Source organism: Cydia strobilella, chromosome Z (genome assembly GCF_947568885.1).
Source record: "Cydia strobilella chromosome Z, ilCydStro3.1, whole genome shotgun sequence".
In the NCBI taxonomy this organism is placed as follows: domain Eukaryota; kingdom Metazoa; phylum Arthropoda; class Insecta; order Lepidoptera; family Tortricidae; genus Cydia; species Cydia strobilella.
In genome coordinates this window covers 49,129,294-49,155,138 of record NC_086068.1, presented here as the reverse complement: position 1 = coordinate 49,155,138, position 25,845 = coordinate 49,129,294, and the positions used below count along the sequence as shown (strand labels likewise).

Below are 25,845 nucleotides of genomic sequence, written 5' to 3'. Positions count from 1 at the left end.
TCTTTAATAAAACAAGCGTAAACAGGTTGTGAAGGGCAAGGAGCTACAGGGTGTACAGATTTTCAGTATTTAATCCCATAACCCTACTTTCTGTTTAAGTCGCAGTCGAGTTAAATGTTGATATTGGGGTAGAACATGTACAAATGTATAGACAAAAGTGGAATTCATATTCCTCCAAGTTTCATATTAAGATAATATCCCCTGAAAGGGTATAAGCGCTAAATTTGGATTCAGTTATTATTTTATATAACAAGATGTATTTCTTCCGCAAAGATATCTAGGACTGTTTTGTGTAGAATTTAATAAGCTTTAATGTTGCCTTACACCATATTTTCATAGAGAACGTATATTTAGAGTAAAATGCAAATTTCTCCAGGATGGTACAAATTATCCAAGATGGCTGCGATTCCTCGAGGTCCCCAAATGTCAAACAGTCATGAAAAAGAGACCTTTAATTAACATACATACCAAATTCATATCTTTGGAAGGATTTCGGATTAAGTCTACTTAATTCGATTGTGCTAAAGTCGGAAGAGCGGAAATAGAACTGAGCAGCGAAATTACCGCCATGTCAAATGCTTAGGTAAGAAACAAAATTGAAAATGAAAACAAAAACCTACAATTACGGGTGATTGTTGTCGCGGCGGAGGGAGCCCTCCTATATAACACGGCTCACGGCCGCTCAAGTACTACAGTCTAGCGCCGCCCGACTGGACGCTGACCACTGAAACATTAACTTTCCTTTAAAAAGGATACTTAATCCACCGCAACCAAAACCCTCTAACCACTACTTGATTTAACTTGACCCACTACGTTTAACTACTACATAATATCTCTATTCTACACACGTAATTACACATGCAATGGACCCACTCAGTTCCATGTTCACAGGATTCTTAGATTAGGACGTACAATGTACATCAGTCTAAGAATTTACCTCTTAAATAGTTGAGTTTTAAAAACAAATACCGCTTAAACTCTGTTAAAGTGTGTTCTTACATTATTTACTACAGTGGAGTCATTGTTATTCATGCTTAAAAATGTGTTGTATATTTAGTTAGTAACAAAGATACATTGATTGAATAAGATGCGTAAAATCTAAGACTATTTCGTGCTTCTAGTTTGACAGGGAAACGAGATGGCTTTGTACAGCTGCGGTAACTCTGATTGTCGAAAGTTGACGTTTGACAATTCAGTGACAGCAAATCATATGGCGCAGTACAGCGCCATCTGTTTTCTGATGTCAAACTAAGGGGTACGTTTTTTTCTAAACACTACCTCTCTATTATAATCAATTATCTTTGGTTAGTAACAAATCGTTCACTTGCCAGTAAGTAGGTAGGTATATTAGTTTACGAAAGTGTTTTGAGTTTTTGAGATTTAAATATATTTACAGTGCATTTTGTCAATGATAATAGCAATGCGTAGTTAACTCGTTGGTACATACAAAATATATATATACACACCTATTTTTTCCAGTTTATAACGTGGGTGGATTTATTTATTTTAGAAAGTGCATTTCACACTTTTACATGCATAGTAAAAATCTTACGTCGTTTCCTAGTAAAGCATAGCTGAGAGGCGAACATGCTATGCACAACTGGAACCGCATTCAATTCATAACAATATGTATTGCCCACGTCACTGGCTTGACAGGTTTCACCAGATCTAAAACGCGAGGACCCGAGGACATCCCTCGGTAATACCAGATTAGATAATACCCGGTCAATTAAATAGGTACAACCTTTATAAATTGTAATGTAATAAACAACTTGCAGGATCCATGTCACTGTACTCGAAATTATATTGTAACACCTTTATGTAACAACATGTAAATGCAATACAGAATAAACAATAAACAACTTGTACTCGTAGATGTAGGCAAATCAATTGCTGATTCGTCAGAAACATATTACTTAATTGCTAAATCTTACATCTTACTCGGATTCGTTTTCACACAATCTTATACATATGAATATTATGTATGCCTACATAAGTTAAGCCATGAGCACCGGCAAGCCATGAAATTACTTAAATATAATATTATGTATACAAGCACCAAAATCCGTCACATGCAGGCATTATTCTACCAGGCAATAAGCATGCATAGGTACGTGAAATGAACCTGAACGTACAGTCAGCGCGTGACAAGCGGGCCGCTCTAAATCACTGCTTATGTATATAATCTCACTGGTATTCGCATATATTCTCCTATGTAACTAATTGAGTCTTTGTTCTTTATGCAATTTCTCTATATACAATGTTCAGGAATGCTCCACGGAGACTATTTCCTGAACCAGAAGAATGATCTGGGAGCGGATGGATTTACACCTAGAAAAACAAAATACACAAACACACACATCGAAACGTGAACTGTTACCACGCACCGTCATGTAGGTGAGACATAATAGTGTAGATTTCAGACAAAACAATTGGTGCTGCTTTAACAAATTGTGTAACTGGATAGTGCACAGCACTCGCAAAATTATGTACACACATAAGGTGCTCAACAAATAAAGTGTTGTATTATTTGCTTTGTGAGTTGTGAAAGCCACTACAGTCAAATATTTACTGTTTGTAAACTTTTAAAAGCTAATGTTAAGTATTCCAAGTGGAAAAATCCGAACGAGACTTGCGATTATTGTGTTATTAAAGTCTCGTTCGGTTTTAAGCCACGTCCGCGGAGGTAGGCTCGGAGGCGCCCTGAGGCCACGTGGACCAGTCCCGCTCACTCCCCACACCGCAGACCAACCTCTCTCATTAAGCAGCATCGGCTAAAAGCGTTATACGGCAAATGAGAAAATGTAATTTCAAGTGACGGAATATTTTGGCTAATTATTTTTGGTTAGTGGTTAATTAACAGTTAGTAATTAAGTTTAGCTTTTATATGGAAAATTAGTTGTTTAAATAGTCTTTATTTGCAAGTAATAACAAAGCATATGTTATCGATAAAGTACTGAAACTGAAACGGGATTAGTAATGATTGCACTGAAATAGAAGACATATTAAATGAACACAAAATAGAAACGCACACAAGTGAAATAGAATGAAATACAGAGAAAATTACTTCAACAAAACTTGAAGAACGTAAATTAAGATTGATAGACATAATTCATAATCCAAAAAAGAAACACAAAAGCGCACATTTAGCAATAGATGTCTTCGATGCACATCCCTGGTTGTCGTGCCGGGAGCGGTGTAGCTCTAATACAGTTACTACCGAATCACGTTAGAATATTATAAGGTGACGCTGACGAAGTATCTCCCATATACATAAGTAAAATTAAGTTTAACAAATCAACCGCCATTAAAACCCGCAATATGTTACGGAACTGATAACTAATAATGCCGCTTACAATTCGCAATTAAATCAAAAAATTAAACTCTTTATTATTTTATTAGAATTATGATTGAATATTGTGCCGAATTGTAAAGGTATTTCGGTTTTTCCAGTGTGAAATATTTTAATCGAGCCTGGAAATGTTACAAATATGTAGTTTAACCGGTGTAACTGCACGTTTGTAAATTTGAAATGAGCTAAGGTGTGACGGTCGTGGCCCGGGTCCCCGAACCTACCTGCGTCGAACTGAATCTCGCCGACGTCGTCTTCCGACGGCACGGAGGCAGACAGCCGCGCGTTACCTCCAACTGTGCCGCGCGGCGCGCTCGAGCAACCCAGCCACCAGAAAGCCGTGCTGCGTGGGAACGCGGGATTATCCGAGTCCACCTGCCAAACCATATGGACTTCAATTTAGGCTTGGGACTTTGGGGTGCTTACCATGGTTCTAGAATCCATAGTCGTACAGGTTAAAATATTTTTTTCCAAGTTAGTCAGGGTAAAAATAAAATCTTATTCAATGTCATGATTTGAGATGTTACGTGGTTAACAAACACAATATAGTAGAAATGAGGACAAAAAAAATATTGTCACAAACCTAAAGTCAAATGATGCCGCATCTGTTTAAAAAGGCTTTTACAAACATCCATTTAAGAAGACAACGAGATATTGTTATGTGAAGAAGTTAACTTGATTGTATAAAAATTGTCTACGAACTTATACCGCAAATTATAACTCAATCTAATCAATCGAGAGAAAGATTGGTTCACTCTTAAATAAATAATGTTTTTGTTATTTATTTAGATTGGTTAAAATGTTCTAGATTAATGAATCAATCAATCATTTAATGTAGTGTTTTATTTTAAGACTTTGACTGACTTCGAAAAAAAATTGAAAATATGTATACTCCGTGGATTCTAGAACCACGGTATGCACCCAAAAGTCCCATGCCTTTTGCCACAAGAAAAGTAATTTAAGCGTTTTTAAAAACATTCCCTAATAGGGTTAAAAAGGGGTTGAAACTTTGTATGGGGTTCAAATTTTATTTTAAGCTAGGAACTTGAAACTTCCCAGGTAGCAAAGTGACGTCAGCGACGTACAAGTGATTTCATAATGACGTCATTTATACGTGACGTCTAAATGCTACCTGGGTTAGTAAAAAGGTATTTTATTAAAAGAGAATAAAACTAATATCAGGGTTTTTTTTTAATTCATCCTGCAAGGTATTAAAAACGGGGTTGAGTTTGTATGGAAGTCAAGCATCTTATTGATTGCGGGACTTAAAGAGTCCCCGGCAAGCTCGGTTCTCCATACAAACGTAGTTACGCTCGCATTTTAAAATGACTTTCTAGATTGCTCTGAAACTTTGTACTTACAATAGGATAAGGTATATCTATGTCTGTAATTAGTTTATGTAGCTTCAGATACCATAGTTAAAAAATACAGCGATAAATTCAATATACGCGATATAATCCGTTTTCATAGTTTTATTTCATGAGTAACCGAAGACAATATTAAATACAGCGAATTTAAGTTTTTCATACAAAATTAGTTTTTGCTCTATTTCATCTGTTTTATAAACTGGGGCTATATAAACTAACTACAGGCAATAATTATGTGCAAAGTTTCATTACAATCCAACACGCAGTTTGAAAATGAGAATGAAATTCCGTTTGTATGGGAAGGTGCAATTCGATCGAGCTTGCCGGGGACTCTTAATTGTGAAATCTAGGCAAGCTATAGTGCTTATAAAAATATTTACAACTAGATGTAAAATATAACTATTAAATGAGTATATATTAAAGACCAAAATTGAATTAATAATTAACAAGCCCAGATAATTGTTAAGACTTACACTAAACGTCCTGTCGTTAAACCTCCAGTACTGGCCTCCCTTAAAGAAGTAGGTGTAGCCATTCGTATATTGAAGGGCAGCGTTGATATTGTCAGGGATGCCCTCCCAGTTGGACAGGGGCTTGGGGTAGGTGGACTTAACAGGCGGCCGCTGCGCAGGGTCGAACCTCCAGAACTTAGAGCCCTTGTAGAAGTAAATCTTGCCGTTTCCGGACCACACGAGCGCAGCATCTAAGTTGTCAGGAATACCAGTGAAACCTAAAAATAATTCATCATTATTACTGTACACAATTTCCGAACGTCACTAAAATGTACAAAAAAGGTACTTTTAAACTTACAAGTACCTATACAACGGAAATATACCTCATTATTGCATACAATCCACATGTACGGCCGCTGGGGTCGCATGAAGCTTTTGTTATTAGGTAAATTTAATAAACAGCTCAATAACGTAGTATAGTACTAATTTAATTTATATTATTTAAATTATTCTGTTGTTTTTGTTTGAAAGAATACCCCTACAATTAACAAATGAAATTGAGCAATGTAGTGCTTTTTCATTATATTTCAATTTCAGTTTTAACAATAAATAGAATTAATATCGAAATTCATAAGGCATTACCTTCGCTAATTTCTTTCGGATAGTCGCCATCCATCCTCTGTCCATTGTACCTCCAGTATTTGGAGCCTTTGAAGAAGTAGGTCTTGCCGTTCTTGTAGGTGAAGGCGGCATCGATGTTGCCGGGCAAGTTGGGCCACGAGCGCGAGATGAGACGCGGGTACCCTGATGCTACTCCGTCCTCAGTCAACCGCCAGTAATGTTCACCTGTATACGACAACATAAAATAATTACATCTTTAGTAGCCCCATACGTTGACTTAAGTTTATTTTGCGCTTAAATGAGACAAACATTAATTGACAATGATGTCTGGAGATCGGTATCGCGCGCACTATTATTAAAGAAATCATTTTTTAATACCACGTCGGTGGCAAACAAGCATACGGCCCGCCTGATGGTTAGCAGTCACCGTAGCATATTTAGCTGCCGATCAGGTATTGAAGGGGATCCAAAAAGTACGTGAAAAATTATTCCGCAGCTGTTCAATTGAGCAATCATGAAGAGGACACTTGGATAACATGTTTATAGAGCTTGTTAATCTTTTGTTTCTTTAAATCGTACCAAGGAGTCAGTGAAATAGTCTCAAATTAAGCTCGATAGGCTGCGTATGTCCTGTCCTCACTGACTGACTAAAGTGACTAACTCGTCAACGCAGAGCCGAAACTATATTATGTGCAAGAAATAAAAAGCCATTTTGAAAAATTCTACCCCTAAGGGGGTTAAAAAGGGGATGAAAGTTCGTATTGGGTTCAAGTATTTAAGCTGAGAACTTGAAACTTCATTTTAATAAAATACAAAAAAAGTTATTGCAGCGTTTTTGAAAATTCATCCCCCAGGGTAGTTAAAGGAGGGTTGAAATTCTTTTCAGTGCTTATGAAAATTCATCCCCTAATAGGGTTAAAAAGGGATTGGCAGTTTGTACCTATCTAGAACAAATATTTTTTTCGACACATATGTTCATGTAGAATTACAACAATAAATATAAAAATCTACGCCGAACGTATCGTGGTCAACAGCTAGTATAACATAAACAAGCATACAAATCTACGCGAACGTATCGTGGTCAACAGCTAGTATAACTCTAAGAACAAATTAAATTATTTTCTATGAAAATATTTTAATTTGTGGTTTTTCAAGTAGACACACTACTATTTAAACTATAAACTGAAATAAATGTCATATACGAAGGAAAAATGATCAAAGCCTCCAGTGTCCAGAGCTGGAAACGAACCAGCGTACCCCGTTTACCGGACAGGTGCCTGAACCGCTCGGCTATCCGGTCACGGTGGCATGGGTCGAAATTTCCAAGTATATGACAATTCCCGAGGGCTTGTGGCGCCCCCTGGCCATCTCTAAGGTAGAACAGTATGGTTCGACCTTCTAACTGAATCAACTCGGGTGATTACGGGCTAGCGAAGAGAGATGGCGCTGCCATTAATACTCTAAGAACAAATTAAATTATTTTCTATGAAAATATTTTAATTTGTGGTTTTTCAAGTAGACACACTACTATTTAAACTATAAACTGAAATAAATGTCATATACGAAGGAAAAATGACCAAAGCCTCCAGTGTCCAGAGCTGGAAACGAACTAGCGTACCCCCGTTTACCGGACAGGTGCCTGAACCGCTCGGCTATCCGGTCACGGTGGCATGGGTCGAAATTTCCAAGTATATGACAATTCCCAAGGGCTTGTGGCGCCCAGTGTCCAGCTCTGGACACTGGAGGCTTTGGTCATTTTTCCTTCGTATATGACATTTATTTCAGCTAGTATAACATAGACAGGCATACAAATCTACGCGAACGTATCGTGGGCAACAGCTAGTATAACATAGACAGGCATACAAATCTACGCGAACGTATCGCGGGCAACAGCTAGTATAACATAGACAGGCATACAACTTTACGCGAACGTATCGTGGTCAACAGCTAGTATAACATAGACAGGCATACAACTTTACGCGAACGTATCGTGGTCAACAGCTAGTATAACATAGACAGGCATACAACTTTACGCGAACGTATCGTGGTCAACAGCTAGTATAACATAGACAGGCATACAACTTTACGCGAACGTATCGTGGTCAACAGCTAGTATAACATAGACAGGCATACAAATCTACGCGAACGTATCGTGGGCAACAGCTAGTATAACATAGACAGGCATACAAATTATGAAAATGTTACATTATAATTCGTCTGTCATTTGTATTTCAGGATTACCTACTGGCAATTCGATAATTAAATGTCAATTTTTACCCGATATTCCAATTTTTACCCGTGACATTTCTTGTCGTTTTTCCACAACGTAAAGAGGGAATGTTTTAAATAGAAGTAGAGTCGGACCAAGCGAAGCTAACTCTGCATAGAAATTTATTAAAGTATAAAAAAAAATATTTTTGATATTCTTAGTGTTTTCACATTGCCATCCGATATCGGATGTTGCATGGAAGTAAAATGCAAGTTTTTCTGTATTGATTTACTCATTTATTAAGTCATTATCACAAAAAACCAAAATAACTTAATTTCATTTATTTTTTTAAAAAAGGGACCCGCCTTCAAAAAACCAACCCACTTAAAAACACAAAATAATTTTTATATACCCCACCCCTATCCTTGTCCAGTCCCTATCCCGTCGTAAAGCAAATTTCTGCTAAAAAGTAATTAATACCTAACAACAATCAAATTAATTGCTGCCCGCAGGGCAGCTTGTGGCGAGCTGTTGGGGAGTAACGACCCCACCGACCCGGGTGCTCCCGAGAGTCGGTCAGGGTCTTCGTCACCGACGTGTCTTCGTCGGTCGGAGGGGACCCGCGGAACTAGGCTCTGGCTTGCCTTCATTGGCCGTCCAGAGAGGAGTCGTTAGAGCTATATGCTTCAGGGGTGGAAGTGAAAGATGCATAAAACGCGAGTTGGCACAGTGGCTGTTAACAGCAGTGTCGGCGCACATCTCAACACCCCTGAGCCGCTCACACCGGTGTTGCTCCTGGTCTGAAGACGACCAGCCGGCAGCAGTTTCAGGGGCCCATCTAGTCAGAGGCAAGTCACCACCTGCCTCGATAACGTGTGTTAGCATTGTTATGGCAGGTGTCCGGACTTCTTTACAATAGCCCAGTCTCATTGTCCACCGAAACTTCAATCCATAGACCGGTATTGTAGTTCGTGCGATTTTCCGCAACTCGACGACTGGCGCCTATTTTGCGTGTCTATTGTTGCGTCTGTGAACGGGCTCCAGCAGGCGTTCTACATGACATTAAAGCTCTCCAAGGGGGCCTCTACGTGTTGGATCTATATCCTCACGCAAGCCTATCAAAAGACCGGGATTTATAGGCCCGTGAAATCCAAGGAGAAGCAAATTAATAACCATCCGGGTAATGAGGGCTAACGCGTATGAATTCGCCGCTAGGGGCGCTAGTGTAGATGGTGGTCTTCGCAAAGTTCGAAATGTCAAATGTCACTTGTCACTTCAATGACTGACAGCTGTTCTTTAGTCTTTTGGACCACCATCAACAGAGGCGCCAACTGTTAAGCAAAAAAAACGATAGCCCTCATTACTTAGTTTTGAAGGCGGTGCCAAACCAACAAAAACAAACCTGATCTGCACCAAACCTGAGTTCCGCTAGGTACAGCTCTATGTATACTAAAACCATTTCCATAATGTAACACACACTTTTATTAAAACCGCATCAAAATCGGTTAGGCCAAACGCGAGATAATCGCGGATAAACAAACATACATACATACATACATACATACATACATACATACTAACTGAGAACCTTTTTTTTTAAGGTGGTTAATGAAGGCGGTTAAAAAAACGATAGATAACGCAAAAAAGGCGGACTTGATGCCATATGGAGACAGACAGACACACAAACAGACAGGCTAGCTGCAGGAGACAGGAGTCAGGCGCCTTCCAACATCCGATATCGGAAAAGCGCTTCCGATAACTTCTGCCATGTCGGAGTCCCCCGTCATCTGTCGGACCGATAGTATTTGTTTGTGTGCGTATGTGCAGGCATAATGTTTGTTGTAGTTTGCGTGACCGCTAAAAACGGCGGCGCTCCCGCGGATGTAGGATTCTACATCCGGTATCGGATCGGACAATGCACTTACAGTGAGCCCTTTTATTGCCGGCAGGCAATAATCGCAGTCCGCCCGATAAGGCCAGACAGCATGCGGACTGGTAATCAGTGGGTCCCTTTACATATGTGTACCAAATTCCAACTTAATTAGCCCAGTAGTTTCGGAGAAAATAGGCTGTGACAGACGAACACACAGACACAGGCGCACGAGTGATCCTATAAGGGTCCCGTTTTTCCTTTTGAGGTACGGAAACGGAACCATAAAAATCGTGAATTAGTTAATTACCCTTGAATATAAATGTGTTTCCGTCGGCGGAGTTGAATATAGTGTCGATATTGGGATCGGCACACAGCGCTGGGTCCTCTGCCGACGGCGGTGCCGTGGTGGGTCGCGGCGCAGCCGGCGCCAGCGCGCCACCTCCGATGTCAGTCTGACTTTTACGCCCGTAGAGTGCCTATGCAAAACACATTTTAAATACTTAGGTTATCATAAATAATCAAGAATATAAGTGGGATAATCAAACAATTAAACCGAATAATGCCCTCACCACCTGTAATTTCTATTGACTAAACATATTTCTCCTATTTTTTCAGGTCTGAGTACCTAGTGAAAGAGGTATCACAAAATTACAGTACGTTGAAAATGGCCTGAGTGGCTTCGAGAAAAGGATGGTACGGCCGTGCCTCTTTGTTTTGCTCGATTTACCGTGCCCCCAGATAAATATTCACCTTTTTAGATTTCCAGACAAATGCGTTTGTAGATAAAACCAAAGATAGATATAACTCCGTAATAGATGGATACAGTCTAAGGAAAAAACGTGCCTCGAAAATCAAGAAAATTTGATTCTCGTTCAGAGGGCGCTACTAGTTTTGGCCTACAGTCGTATAGATGGCGTTGAAGGTTTCGTTTGTTATTTAACAATTTTAACGCATATCAGTGAAAGAACATGGGTCAAAATCATAAAAATAATTAATGCAAATAAAAAAAATCATTTATCTATATTTAAATACATTCTATCGTATTTTTATAAATCTTTATTTTTAGTTTTAAAGTGTGTCGACAGATGGCAGTGAATTTACTGGGGTTACATAATTTACTATGACAGTACCGCTCTAGTATCAGTTACTCTATGATAAAACGCATAGTTTTTTACTAGGCCAACTGTACAATTAAATTATGATAAACACTGAGTGTTACCTGAATGCCTTGAATATCGTCCGTATCTAGCTGGAAGGCGGGGTCGTAACCTCTGTAGAAGGGCGCCATGAGCGCGGAACGAACGTCACTGTGCGAGAGACCTAACGAATGTCCGAACTCGTGTGCAGCCACCTAGAAAAAAACAGTAAATAAAAATCGTAAATTGGTGCTACTAAAAGACATGTAATTAAATTAATGTAAGAGGGCACGATGAGCAACTACTGACGCAGTACGTTACAGAAATGACGCAGCAATAACTGTGAATCATACTTCCGGTGTTATGTGTTATAAATGAATACATTATAAGTAACGATAGCAATAATAGTGCACCTGGAAAAGGTTAGTTCCCCTCCTCGAGTTGATAGACCACATCTCTGCGTCGTCAAAGTGCGCGTCACCACCGTACACCTAAAATAAAAGACACTGTCAGTCATGTAAAAATATATCAGCACAAAGCGGAAATTTATGATTTGTATCCAAAACGAACATACTGTTCACATTTCATGGCGTAAACTTTCATTTGTTACACTGCAATATGCTACTTCCGCCACATTTCACCATAAATAAATTATGTGGCACATACAGAAGTCTATATTATTTAATAGTGTAATCGTGTCGTAACATACATTATTTTTCTCTTTGTTTTTAAAGATATGCCACTCAATTTAAAACTGCACGTAGTAAATCTGCACGAAAATTAAACCTTGCAGTAACTCGTGAATAAGTAGGAAACAAATCCTATAATAATAGTAGATTGTGTCACAAGGGAGTAAAATGACATATTTACGGCGAGGACGTACATTGAATCCTAAACGAAGCGAAGGATTCTTTAATAGACTCCCGAGAGTAACGAGGGATTCTTAAGTAGAATCCTACGCGTAGTGATATTAATAGAAATAATTTTGCTACCATGTGACACATACTCCTTTTCACATCACCTATGAGGTAATTATGAGGATTAAAAATATTATTTAAGCAAAAAAAAAATGTGCAAAAAAATTTAAAAATTGTGTCCTAGAACAGAAAAGTGTTATTTTGATTTGATCTCCTAGCAGGGAAGAAAAGTACCACTTTGATCCCTCCTAGCAGGGAAGAAAAACCCCTTTTTTGAATTGGTGATGTGAAAAATGTATTTCATTCATGCACAAATTATAAATCGAAACGGAGGTAGATTTATTTAGAGTCAGACCAAGATAGAGTTATCTAACGCCAAACTTCCATGAAATCATGACAATTAAATAACACTAGCACGTCTGCTATAAAAATCGCTGCAGAATTATCTTGGTCTGACACTAACAAGCTCTTAAATAGCTCTTCTGGACACCGAATTTCTTAACTTTAAGTTCAAGTGCTCGCAATTTTTAAAAACTAAGGAGAGTAATGAAACTAATGAAAATTGGTAGGCACATCTATGTACAATTCTGTATAATTCTAATTCTATATTCTGTACAAATTTGACCCGTTTTCATTTCTCTGGATGTTGTTTTAATTCAAAAATATTTAAGAATAGGTATTTGTTTAGTTAGAAATATATTATTTGGGTATGTAGTGTCACTAGGTACGTAGTCTGATTTAAATTCCTTACCGGAAAATAAGCGTGGGCCAGAGTGCCGCCGGGCCCGTCAAACGGATCGCCGTCCCCGTGCTCTCCCTTTTCAAACCTGCAATAAAATGCGAGTATCACTAGATAAGGACGTTCTCATTGCGCTGTGTCGCTTGGGATTTTCGCTTCCGTTTTTTGTAATACTAGCATTCGTTACGCAACAGAGATTCGTGAATTGTAACGAAAAACGCATTTTATACAGTCGAATGACCCCGTACACAATACTAATTCTGGTCAATGAATATCGACGTGCTGTGATTTCTGATTTGGCACAATATCTGATTTTAACAAGTGATCCTCATTTCTTTGGAGGTTACAATTGGCATAATTATTAAAATAAGTACTAGAGGAATAATTATATTTTACAATCATAATGCTATATCATAACAATCTAATCGAGTGCGGTCGCACTCATGTTGGCATTTAAAAGGTGCAAGAAATTGGTATGGCGCTTTTTTATATTGATTTTGTCTGAATACCCTTGTAATGTAAAATAAGTTTATTTTTATTTTTACAAAAATGAATGATTATACTCATCAATACTACTTATACCTATCATCGTACACCCAGAGCAATTTATTAGCTTTTGAGTTTGGAACTTTCTTTTATTTCTATAAGTTACAAAACTCGAATTTAATTTGTAAATCTTATAACTTTTAAATCTTGTACAACTACGCTGGAACTTACGAGGAACACAAATCTAAATTATTGCTTGCTTTACAAGGGGGCACAGTTGATGTTTAAGCCCTCGTTAGCACGGGTAAACAATATTGATCCACGAGCGTGGCGAGTGGTTCGAAGTGGAATCTTGGGCGTTGCATGGGTTTTAAGGCATGAGGGATAAACAAACTTTGCTACCGAGTGAAACACAAAAAAATCACCACATATGTAAATGCGAGAAAAAAACATTACAAATTGAATCCAAATGAACGTTATTAAATAATCATCATTCAAAATCATCACTTGACAGTCCATTCTATCAGCACGAGACACGAGGAAACAACTCAAAACTTGCATCATATTACTTTGCCACTCTTGTGAATAATAAGTTTTTGGCGAAAATTTCATTCTTAGTACAAGCTTTACTTTTCTTACCACAGGCAACTAACCTCCTATCTCCATCGTCAGATCAGCTCGATGGTACCATAATATTATATTGACACCCGACTTACATATGTATGCAAATTTTCAGCTTCATCGGAAGTCGGAAAGTGGGTTAAATTTAACTTGCAACATTTGACCCGTACAAACATACATAGTTACATTGCAAGTAAAATAAAAGCTTGTAAAATGCAACTTTCTCATCAGTTTTTGAAGAACAAAGAGAGCCTATAGTATAAGGGACATGTATTAAGGTGATAATAGTATAAAATAGTACCTATAGGATAGGTAAGCTACCTTATTTCGATATGGACTTGTCCAGATCGTTTTTGGGTAAAGGTGAGGTCGGTGTAGTCGGCCCAGACGTTGAACGCTTTAGCCAACTCGGCATCCACCTCCGCTCGGTTCAGCTTCGACGGGTACTTGGAGATCTTGTAGGTCAGGTTTTTCACTCGCCACCGGGACCCTGTATTATCAATGGAAAGGTAAACCCATGGCTGCCACCAAATGGGAGGAAACGGGGTTGGCTAAGAAATTGAAAATTAACCAAAATTCATACTTTCGTATACCTATTTCCCCTCATATATTGTTATCAGTGTATCCCCTTCTTTCCCTTCTCCCTTAGGCCAGAGTTCGGCTCTTAAGATTAAAAACACAATTCAACATTAGTAGGTAGGTAATTTATGCGGTATCAAAGGAATTTCGCTGGTCCTTAAATATACAATAATATCACTAAAATATACATAATACTTTTTTTTTAAATACAACGAGTACAAACAAAAATTAAGATATAGCATTGCAAATATAAAATCGCCTGGCTAGCAGAGTAAAAAATTATACAAGAAATGAGAACGTTAAAGTTAAGAAATGATAAGTAGGTACCTTGCAGCGCGTATCTCTTGGCACGGCTCTCCCCGAAGCCGACTTTGTCCCGCACGCCACAGCGCGGCAGCGACATCACCTGCGTCGTCTCCTCGTCCAGCTCGCCTGCCACAAACACATTCACACACATGTCACTGCGCCCTCCTTATATATTCATAATATCATCGACTTATCATCTCACGTTCTAATTCATTCCTTATGACATAAAACGCTACATCGGCACGAATTATTATATCTTTTGTTAGTCCTTCGTCTACGTTTATGATGTACATAATCTGAAGAAGCATTGTTTTAATTAAACATTAATTGACGAATAACAAATGCTATTTAGACAAACAAATGCACTGCTAGTAGGTACTCATAGATGTAAAGAACAAACTATGTGTCATTCGAGAAAACAACGAAGTAAGTAACAATAATAAGGAAAATCAAAGACAAAACCTGTACTTTTTGTTCTGCTAGCTAAAACGAAGGAAGTAATTACAAAACCACATTGTCAATTTAAATAGCTATAACTTGCCTCAATAAACGTCATCTTTAGACGTTGAAACGTCGTCTTGTGCCTAGAAAGAATACCTACCTAAGGTTGTTAGGTAAGTTTTCGAACTAAGTCAACGGCACGGTCCGAGCTTCTAACTAATCCAAATGAAACTCGTGCGCGGACTACTAATGAATAATGTATTAATGTGCGTCGCTGCGTTATTTGCTTACATAATATCAGTCGATACCAATAAACTACTTCTCGTGTCAAAGCACGTACGTGTCAGAAGATGTTTCAAGTAGCTCCCCATGTAATTCTAAGGTATTTATTAGCTGATATGCGTGTTGTGTGGATTGGCAATTTGTTTGATGGCGACTGCGAAGTCGGGGCCCAGGGCCGGTAAATTGTAGGTCGAGGAGCTAACGAGCGGCTGCCTTGCGCCTGTGCAAGGCCAAGGCGGACCTCTTGGGCTACCATTACATAATTACGTAAACCCTTGTAATCCAAGAAATGCACGGTCACGCGCACGAGTCATCGAGTCATGTTGTGTGTGCGGAAGATTTATTTCAATCAATATAGAATAGAAATAATTACTAACTTGTGCACAATGCTTGTGCATAGTTTTTATAGCAAGTATCTATGTAACGAAACATTTAGATTTTATATCTACTTCACAGACTGAAAGCTGAAATGTTTTTTTTTGGATCACCAAAACAGATTTAATTGTAAAAATACTACAACTTGTGGTGACAATTGTGGGTACAAAATGATGAATTCATCTGACGAGCCGCTAATTACCTGTCGCATTGAGTCCAGCGAAGCTCTGGAACTCAGCAATAGCACGGCGCCACGAGCTCTCGTCCATGATGTGTCCACTGGACGGGTTGCGCACCGTCGGGCTCAAGTACCCGTACTGCGCCAGGTACATCTGCGGCAAACAAACAAACAACTCAGCAAACCAACAAAACTTCAGCTACGCCTAACAAATATAATTTAAATTAACTAACTTCATCATAAGATTTTAAAGTTTGATACATAATGAGATGAGGCAACATGGATAAGAAAACAAATGAACATGAAAAAATACACTTGATATAGCTACTCTAATAGTTGCCTCCAGAATTAGGCGAACTAAATTGTTCGTCAGTATTTCGAAAATTGTGCAATTTTATAGTAATTAAGACAAGGATATCGGATAAGTAATTATTATGTAATTAAATAAATGTTTTGACTCAAAATTCAAATAAGGCCAGGCCAGACAATTTGGTCAGAATTTAAATATGCGTTAATCTCATCTATCGGCCACATGAACAAAATTAAAACACTTTTATGGCGACAATCGAGCTCTCGAAATAAACAACTTGCCCCTAAACCTGCATACTAACATCGAAATTTGGCAATTTTGCGCCAGCACCTTCCTGATTTGAATGGTAACGTCACAAAAATGTCATAATCTTACAATCGAATCAACCCCTTTTCTTGTGACATTCATAAATTGAAATTGTTAGTGTTCAATGTCGCATTAAACAATAACAGCTGTTTTTGTACATTTTTGTCGGTATGACGTACTTACCCAAATTTTCAGTTATTTTTTAGGGTTCCGTACCTCAAAAGGAATAAACGGAACCTTTATAGGATCACTCGTGCGTCTGTCTGTCTGTCTTTCCGTCTGTCACAGCCTATTTTCTCCGAAACTACTTTACCAATTAAGTTGAAATTTGGTATACATATGTAAGTTTGTGACCCAAAGACGGACATGCAACGCAAACAAATGAATTTTAAACATGAGGCGATTTGGGGGGTAAATGAGAAAATTAAAAAATATTTTTTTTTCAAACTATATCGTGTTATATATCAAATGAAAGATCTCATTGTGAGAATCTCAAATATATTTTATTAATAATTTTCGGATAAACAATTTAGAAGTTATTCAAGAAAATAGGGAAAAACTTACCATATCCAACCATACCAAATTACCAAATTACCATAGATCTTTACCTATAGATTACAGGAAAACCTATTAGAAATTGCAGTCAAGCGTGAGTCGGACTTAATTACTTAGTTTTTGATCCGACCCCTACAGGTTTTTTAAAGACATTTCACTTGGCCGGTTTTATTTTTATTTTCGGAGTCGGTGATCTTGACTTTTCTTGAATATTTGTTGATGCCCATATCTTCAAGATATTTTTAAACTTATCTGAAAATTTTCAGACAATCCGAAAAAAAGTTTCACTTGCATCGCGGTTTCATACAACCACACAATTACTTTTTTTTATCACCGGTTATCGCAAAAATACGGGCCATTGTTTATTGTCAACTACTTCGGCTGAGTAAGGGTGATAATGAGCTGACGTAAATATATAATCTCGTATCGTCTTCAACGAACAAAGCACGTTCGGAAAAAATCTCGTAATCTCTATGACAGACACGATCACACGACATCTGTGTTGTGTTTATAATAAGGATTACGCGCTCGTCAACCTCGTTTAATTTACAAAAAATATAATGATGGATTTTTTGCATTACATAAATAAAAATATTGAAGGCGTTATGGCTCCTAGTAATACGACACTTTGGTACGTGGGAAATTAATAATCTTATTGGCTCGGGCTCCGTTCTTTGTAAGGGAACTGAAATACTCGTATATATATTATGGAGCCCGATGGTGGTAGGTAGATTTAAATGACTATGTATGGAGTGCGGATATAGTAAGGCTCAGCCATGGACGACCTTGCGATGTGGCGTGGCAGGCGTGCGACGCATTGCAAGTGGCGCGCACGTATCTCGCATTGGCACGACAGCGCCAACCGCGGCAAATAGTGCCCGCCGCCGCGCGGGATGAGCTTTTGTTCACTACCAACGTGTACACGGCTCGATATTGAACACTTCGTGACCAAACGAACATCATAAAATATTCTTCTTCAAAAAATATTATCTACAACTTAAAGACTGAGGTATCCATAAGATGAGGCTAATTGTCAATATTTGCTTAGTTCCTGATAAAACATTCATAGCACTATTGTACGCAATCATAGCGTGATAATCGTCTTTAAATAATTTCATTCAATGAGAAAATTGCCTTCATAAATGTGTCTGATTCAAGCATTTGCTCTGTATAATGAGTCTAAGTAGGTACTGAGATTTGTTAATAATGCCATCTAATACCATCAAGTTCATTACCTTTCAAGCGCTGTACATCGTCTGTACAAGACCGCATATTTTGGGCGCGCATACATTCACGTTACTACCGCGGGCATTGACTTCCATGCAGTATCACTTTATGCTTTAACTACAGCACGCATAACGCCTTTCCTGTGCACTTTCAAGAGAACTACATTTTATATTACCCGTTCATGGTAACCATTGTTAGGTTGTATGTCGGTACAGTAGCGGCAAAAAATCTATCATATTCCTGTTCTTGCAGGTATTTATTCGAAAATTCGTGAAATTAGACTTTATATCCTATATATATATATATATACTTACGCCCCATTGCCCGTGGCAACATGGGCATTTAGTCAGCCACGTTAGCAAAATGCGGATTGGGGACTTCACACTCATCAATTAAGGCGATTCCCTGAGCCAGAAGGCGAAAAATCTCCTTATATGATCATGTTTTTCTAAGAGGCGTTGATATTCGTAGACGTGGAAAAAATATATGTAGTTCTTGACTATATTATCTTTAACAACATAGCTTCCGATACACGAATTATGACACTTCGCTCGATACAATTAATTCCCAAAGTAACCTCTAACTTGGACTTTTAATCCTACTTTACTCGGTTATTTATTATGTGATACTATAAACAAAAAAAGAAGAAAAAACAATCTTAACATAAATAGTAATTTCATAGCTTTAGAATTTCGATATTGTAAGGTAACGTTTTTTATATAAATAAAAACCGACAAAATTCGATCAAAATTGACACTTGGCGCGTATGTTCTTTCCCGTTCTTTCTTGCGAAATGTGACAAAGACAGCGGCAAACCGATGGAACGGCCTTAATGTATGTTATAAATATTGAATTTATTATTTGAAAACACTCAAAAGCGAATCTTATCAACGATAAAACCTAGATGGATCGATGTTTCGCTCTCGTTAGCCTCTGGTTTGAAAATTAAATCGAATCATTACTTTACAATTTAATACCCACCGGCCTACCGCGAAAACTCGGCCTAACTAATTATTTTAAAAATATACCCTACTTTGATCGAATTGTTTGTTTTTATACGTCCCTATATTGTAAATTTAATCGAAATTGCTGGAGCCGTTTTTGAGAAATTACCAAAAAAATATGCAAATGTATCTGAAAAAATATGATAGATTATTTTTCGCTAGTGTATGTATACAGTATTAAAGTGAAGGCTCATAAACCAGACTAAAACATTCGACCACTTGGCCGCGGTACCGAATGGCGACTGAGAGTACTTTAACAAACAAGCTATAACACATATACGAGTATGTTTCAAAACTCCATTCAACAAGTAGCTTGCAGATATGAAACTTTTAGGTACTAAGAAGGAAAAGTTTCTTTAAGCTATGTTTGCTTAATATTTTTTAAATTTTTTGTACGTTCTGATCAAAAGTTGTGGGGGAGCGTAATTTTATTAAATTGTGGAGCGATTATTTTCAATTCACTAACTTAATATAGTTAAAAACACTTTTTTTTAAACTTTATTTTGTTTTTAAATACCTATCGAATGATGTTCCACAGGTTGATTTTTACTGTTTTTTTTTTACTTTAAGTAAAACGTATGAAGTGCCTTCTAATATTTCTTTTGTTTATTTTAGCTTCGAAACTGTAGCGGCTCTCAAAGTACACCAATTTTCGGAATTTCATTAAAATATAGCTTATAGTTTTTGAGTAAAATGGCAGTAACATACGGACAGATAGACGAACGGACAGACGGACATAAAGAAACCTAAGGGGTCCTATAGGAAAAAATCCTTCAAAAACATTGTCTAAAAGGAAACTATGTATCCTCCTTGAAATAGACAGATTTTTCCATTAATTTATTATATTAATCTTTACACTTGAATAAGTTATGTATGTTTAAATATTATGACGTGTTATAGAACAAATAAAATGGAACTTTATGGTCCACATTCATGTAACGGACCAATGTATTATTAGGTAAACCAATGTGTCAAAGATGGTTAATAAGAAAGCTCTTGTTGGCGGATAAGAAAGTAATTTTACGCATAAAATAATGTCATCGTATGATTAATATCAGTGGGAGTGTATCTGGGTCAGTATGGGCCGAGATTTGCGAGTAACGGTCGCAGGCTGTGCAGGAGCCGGCGGGCCCAGCTCGCGCCCCACATACCTACTTACTGGCACGAATATTTTGGCCTACACTCGGCACGGCACGCCGCGCCGCACGTCTAATAGTAAACTCAAGACGTCGTCTTCCTATTTCCGAATGATAATGTATCACTCAAACGTTGTAAGTACCTACATAGAAAGTGTGGCATAATAGGTACGTACAGCCGCCATCAGATATATCGGAGCGGACGAGGTGTTTAAAACTATCTGAACACGCACTCTAGCGCCGCGCCGATATATCTGAAGGCGACTGTACATACGTATACCTAATTTTTGTACCTACTACAAGTTGTAGTCGCGACCGTAAATAATATACTGTTGTTTGAATTACGAGAAAAAGATAGAATTAAAAATTAAAATTACCTAGAGCGTTACATAAAATGATTATTTCAGACACGAAAGTTTGCAAGTAGTAGGTTTGTAGTCTGTTGTGAGTAGTTGAGTCATACATTTTAACGATAAAGTACTGTACCGGTCAAAAGTTTAAGTTCCACTTTGTAGTCGGTACAAATGTGTACTTTTGTGCGATAGTTTTTTGTAGTTCGGATCTTAATTTGTTTCCAACTGATCCGTTATTGTTTCCAGAGATGTTTTTGATTAGTCAGACACATTTTACGTACATTTCTAAACAGCTCATTCTCTAAAATATTATATTAGATACGTAAATTGTGTCTAACTAATCAAACACATCTCTGAAAACAAAAACGGATCAGTTGGAAAGAAATTAAGACATCCGAACTGCAAAAAAACTATCGTACGAAAGTATACATTTGTACCGAAAATAAAGGGTGAACTTTTGACCGGTACTGTAAGTAAAAGTAAGCAGGTAGGATTTACATAAATGTGGTCAGTAAAACAAACAATGACGCACTTTCTCGTAGATTCTTAGTAGGTAGATAATAATTTAAGGACATTTTCGAGCCTTGGAAAAAGAGGTAAGGTGATTTTCATTGTTAAGTGATTTTCATTGTTAAGGTCCATGGCTCCGCCATTTAATCGACAAATAAATCCATACAATTATCGAAGCTGCTCAACAACATTATCTGCTGCTCAACAACATTAGCTGCTGCTCAACAACATTTCACGACAATCGTTTGAAATAAGCACAAACCTAGTACCTACGAACAGTGGATATACAAATGCATTATTGCCCAAGCCGGAGCGGAGACTACATAGTTAAAGATGTGTTAGTAGGTAAACAATAGGCTTCAATGTGGCTGGTTTATTATAATTTAATCTACTAAGTATTTGAGAACAAAGTAAAATTTTCGAGATTGATATGATTTGCTGCAGGTAAAGTATTGCAGCACCGTGCCATGCCGTGCGGGCATTTAATGACGACTACAAACTGCGCTCATCATCCAGCCACCGGCGGTCATTACGTACCCACGTATTACCTACGTTTGTATGTATTTTTACCACATACATGAACGATTGCACGTGCCACATTATTAATTATATTGTAAAGGAAAAATGAAATTATTGCACCTACCTATTCCTATGTGGCCATTTATACAATAGCGATATGTTGTTGTTTACCAACAACAATCAACATGTTGAAAGCTAAAATGGTAGGTATAATGAAGTACTACATACATACATACATAGTTTTCTGTGCCTACTTAAATAAATAGTAATAATTAGTGGATACAATGTCCAATTAAACTAACATCGTTTACCTTTATAATAATAGCAAAGAAACATTCACTATTAAAATTCAAATTCAATTTATTCAATATTGTATTGTATATTGTATTGTCATTCAATAGGTGTTACATTATATATATAGCTAGATCATGACACCCTATAAGGGCACACAATAGTACTATTATTCTATTCTATTCTAGGCTAGTCTAAGTATAAGGTAACATAATAAAACTTACTTATTAGTAATTAAATTAAATTAAAATAAATGACGGCAAATCTTAAAACTTAATCTAGGAATATATCTAGGTTAGTTGAATTGATTTGTCAATTTAATATTAATAATTATTATTTTAATTTAATGATGTCGTTTTTTATAGGTTATAATAATAGGCTAATGGTAAAAAGTTGTCAAATTGCAATTTCAAAATCCTAATTTTATCAGTGTCACAACTACTTAGCTAAAATATGAATATAATGTATTAATGGATTTTATTATGCATAGGGCCGAAGGGGCATTACAATGCTGTGAATAGAGGCAGACCGAAGATATTTATGTACCTAGATCTATTTTGTTATTTTTCTTCGATATCATTAATACATTCTTGAAGGCTTGAGGTAGTTCTTATTTATTAGAAATTGTTTGAGTTTATGTGTGAATTTATTTTCCGATATTTCGTCCTTTAATTTATCTGAAAGCTCGTTATATTATCTTAATAGCCGTCATGTTTGGGCTTGCTTAGTACAGTTTTAAATTAGTATTTGTTGAGATTGCCAAATTATTTTTGTAATAAATTAAATTTGATAGATCACGTCCAATTACTGTAATAATTCAAATTTGGTGGTATTCCACCAATACATGATGTATTCGGTGGTACTCGTTGGGTTTGGTGGTATTGGGGCTATTGACGTTTTAAAAGGAGATCAATAATGGATATTGTAAACACAAAATCGAGCGGCCGGGCTGCGCGTGCAACTCATGAAAGATCAAACACAGATTTTAAATCAAAATTTGCCCCATCTGTAGACAATAATTAACATCACACAGGTTAATAAATAGAAAAGGATCCTTTATGCGGACAAAGTGTCAGAAAATTAGGCTTAAAGCGAACCCGCCGCCAAAAAGCTGCTCCCATCGAAATTACGCTCTCATTTTAAAATTACATGAATCTTGGCATGACCATTTGCCATTTACGAAACACTTATATGTCTGGTACTGGTTTTCGTTGCTAAAAATTATAATACAAAAACATAGAGCGAGTAGGTACAAGTTTTATACAAGGTGTAAAAATATAGTGGGGATCCCTTTAAGGGCATATTCGGTATCGTGTTGAAATTAATGACTCGACAAAATGTTGGCCTTTGTATGGCGGGTTGGCCGACTTGGACAAACTGCCCAATTTACATTTACAATTTCTAGCAACGAAAACTAGTACCAGACATAAATATATGTTACGATAGATGTTATGTGTGTGCGTGTGTGTACGATGTCATACGAAGGAAGTCTTATGGGACTTTATATGTATGTTCGCGATAAACTCAAAAACGACTGAAAGGATTTTCATGCGGTTTTCACCTATCAATAGAGTGATTCTTGAGGAAGGTTTAGGTGTATAATTTTTTAAGGGTAACCCGTGCGAAGCTGGGGCGGGTCGCTAGTTTATAATAAGTGTCAAGCGAGCTTTGCAAAAACTTATTTGTAACAAGATTTAAGCTTAAAATTAAAAAAACCGGTCAAATGCAAGTCGGACTCGCGCACGAAGGGTTCCGTACCATAACACAAAAAAAGGCAAGAAAATCACGTTTGTTGTATGGGAGTCCCACTTAAATATTTATTTTATTCTGTTTTTAGTATTTGTTGTTATAGCGGCAACAGAAATACATCATCTGTAAAAAATTTATCTGTCTAGCTATCACGGTTCTTGAGATACAGCCTGGTGACAGAAGGACAAACAGACAGCGGAGTCTTAGTAATAGGGTCCCGTTTTTACCCTTTTGGGTACGGAACCCTAAAAAGTAGTGAGTTTTAAACTTTCGTGTTGGTTTAGCGAGGGATGACGGCAAGAGGCCCGACGGCATTTTGCTGGAGTATGGGGCGGCCTCTGGCTTGGGACGCTACGTGCGTAGACACTTTTGCCGCGGCCTACTTACTGGGCACCAGCACTGGTACTGGTCATGCGGCTTCAACAGCCGAGGATAGCAAACGGCGCAAGTACAGCACGCTCGGTAGTTGAGCCTTTTGGGGCCGAAACGGGCCATGGGGGCCCAGCGCCCTGCGCTTATATAAGAATTTGGCGTCGCGTTTGGTGGAAGCCACGGGTTTTTTGCCCAGAGAATTAGCATCGCCATTCAACGGGGAAATGGCTGGGCACACTGCCTGCTGGCGGCGAGTTAGAAGGTGTATTTTATGTGTAGGGTTTTTAATGTATACTTTTAGAGTAAGTAAGTGAGGTAAGAATCCTGTTGCAGATTATACCGCTGTATTGTTTTGTGACGAAGCCTGTGGCTGATTGTGAGTTTGTGTTCACCTGATGAAGCCTGCGTGGTGGATATAAAATTATGGTCCCTGAATAAAATTGGAATTTATGATGTTACTTAAACGTCCATGTCAAATTACATTTTATTTTACCTGATATAGTTGTAAAAGTAAATTTTAAACGAGTGAAAGCTAAAAATATATTTTATCGTGTTGTACGCCATGGCCATTTTTTGTTATTGTCAATAATGTCATTGTCAAGTACTGCCATAGACAGTAGACAAGATGGCGCTGGTCGCTGCTGCAAAGGCTGCGTTCAGCTTATGGTTGGGCCGTGTCGTACGGCTGCGATCGTGGCCCAAAATGGTCTCGCCGGAAGATCAGCGCTGACTTTCGGGTCAGTATTATGCTGAGGCGAGACCATTTCGTGGTAAACTTTAACTCTTACCTATTTTATGAATGCTTGTAGTTTTAGTTATACTTTGTATGTAGTTTTAGTTTTAAGTTTATCACAAATAAAACATTTGATTCTGATTCTGATTTCAGAATGTCGTTGTATAATAAAAGCGTAACATCAATTGTATGGCGGCTGCTAGCTTCCACAGAAGCTCTGCAGCTGACTCTTAAACATTTCTGTAGACCATCGGGCACTAGGTTACAGTTGCGGCTATCGCTATTGTGATTGTATGTACCTACATACAAAGAGAATATATAGGATAGAGGGGTACTGTCATAGTAAATTTTATAGTCACAGTAAATTTACTGCCATCTATCGACACCCGATTAAAACTAAAAATAAAAATATCAAAATATGTATATTTATTTGTATTTATTATTTTTATATGATTTAGACCCATGTTCTTTCACTGATATGTGTTAAATTGTTAAATAACAAACGAAACCTACAACGCCATCTAGCCGAGAAAAGGCCAAACGTTGGTATTGGCGGTAGCGCCATCTGTGCGAGAATCAAATTTTCTTGATTTCCGAGGCACGTTTTTTTCCTTAGACTTTATTCATCATATACGGAGTTATAGTATAGTATAGTATAGTATAGTATAGTATAGGTCTTTGCTACATATTATGGCATTTTTTTTTACTATTTGAACATTTGAAGTCACCAGCTAGGTAACTAAATTCTTTTCATTCAAATTTAGTACGAGTTACAACAACATTCCTCTTACGAATGTGTTGCAGAAATGTTTGTAATCTTACCTATGAAGGTACTAGTAACCGTAC

General features: G+C 37.5%; 1 protein-coding gene across 7 annotated transcripts in view; it reads right to left on the bottom strand.

The window, feature by feature from the left end:
- The window catches only part of LOC134754628 (matrix metalloproteinase-14), a 38,238-nt gene that overhangs the window by 2,641 nt on the left and 9,752 nt on the right, over positions 1 to 25,845 (bottom strand). The window contains exons 2-12 of one of the 7 annotated variants that reach the window (XR_010128950.1): positions 15,959 to 16,088; positions 14,680 to 14,784; positions 14,095 to 14,263; positions 12,679 to 12,754; positions 11,424 to 11,501; positions 11,094 to 11,225; positions 10,182 to 10,350; positions 5,814 to 6,017; positions 5,193 to 5,449; positions 3,577 to 3,727; positions 2,136 to 2,331 (exon numbers count right to left, since the gene is read on the bottom strand). Coding sequence is in view for 4 of the 7 variants with exons in the window: in XM_063690961.1 (XP_063547031.1) it covers positions 1,613 to 1,668; positions 3,577 to 3,727; positions 5,193 to 5,449; positions 5,814 to 6,017; positions 10,182 to 10,350; positions 11,094 to 11,225; positions 11,424 to 11,501; positions 12,679 to 12,754; positions 14,095 to 14,263; positions 14,680 to 14,784; positions 15,959 to 16,088 (1,527 nt within the window). In the remaining 3 variants the exon portion in view is untranslated. Of the gene's footprint in view, positions 1 to 620; positions 725 to 1,493; positions 1,669 to 2,135; positions 2,332 to 3,576; positions 3,728 to 5,192; positions 5,450 to 5,813; positions 6,018 to 10,181; positions 10,351 to 11,093; positions 11,226 to 11,423; positions 11,502 to 12,678; positions 12,755 to 14,094; positions 14,264 to 14,679; positions 14,785 to 15,958; positions 16,089 to 25,845 lie in introns of those variants that run through there. The other 6 variants (XR_010128951.1, XR_010128952.1, XM_063690961.1 and 3 more) reach the window with 6 other exon arrangements.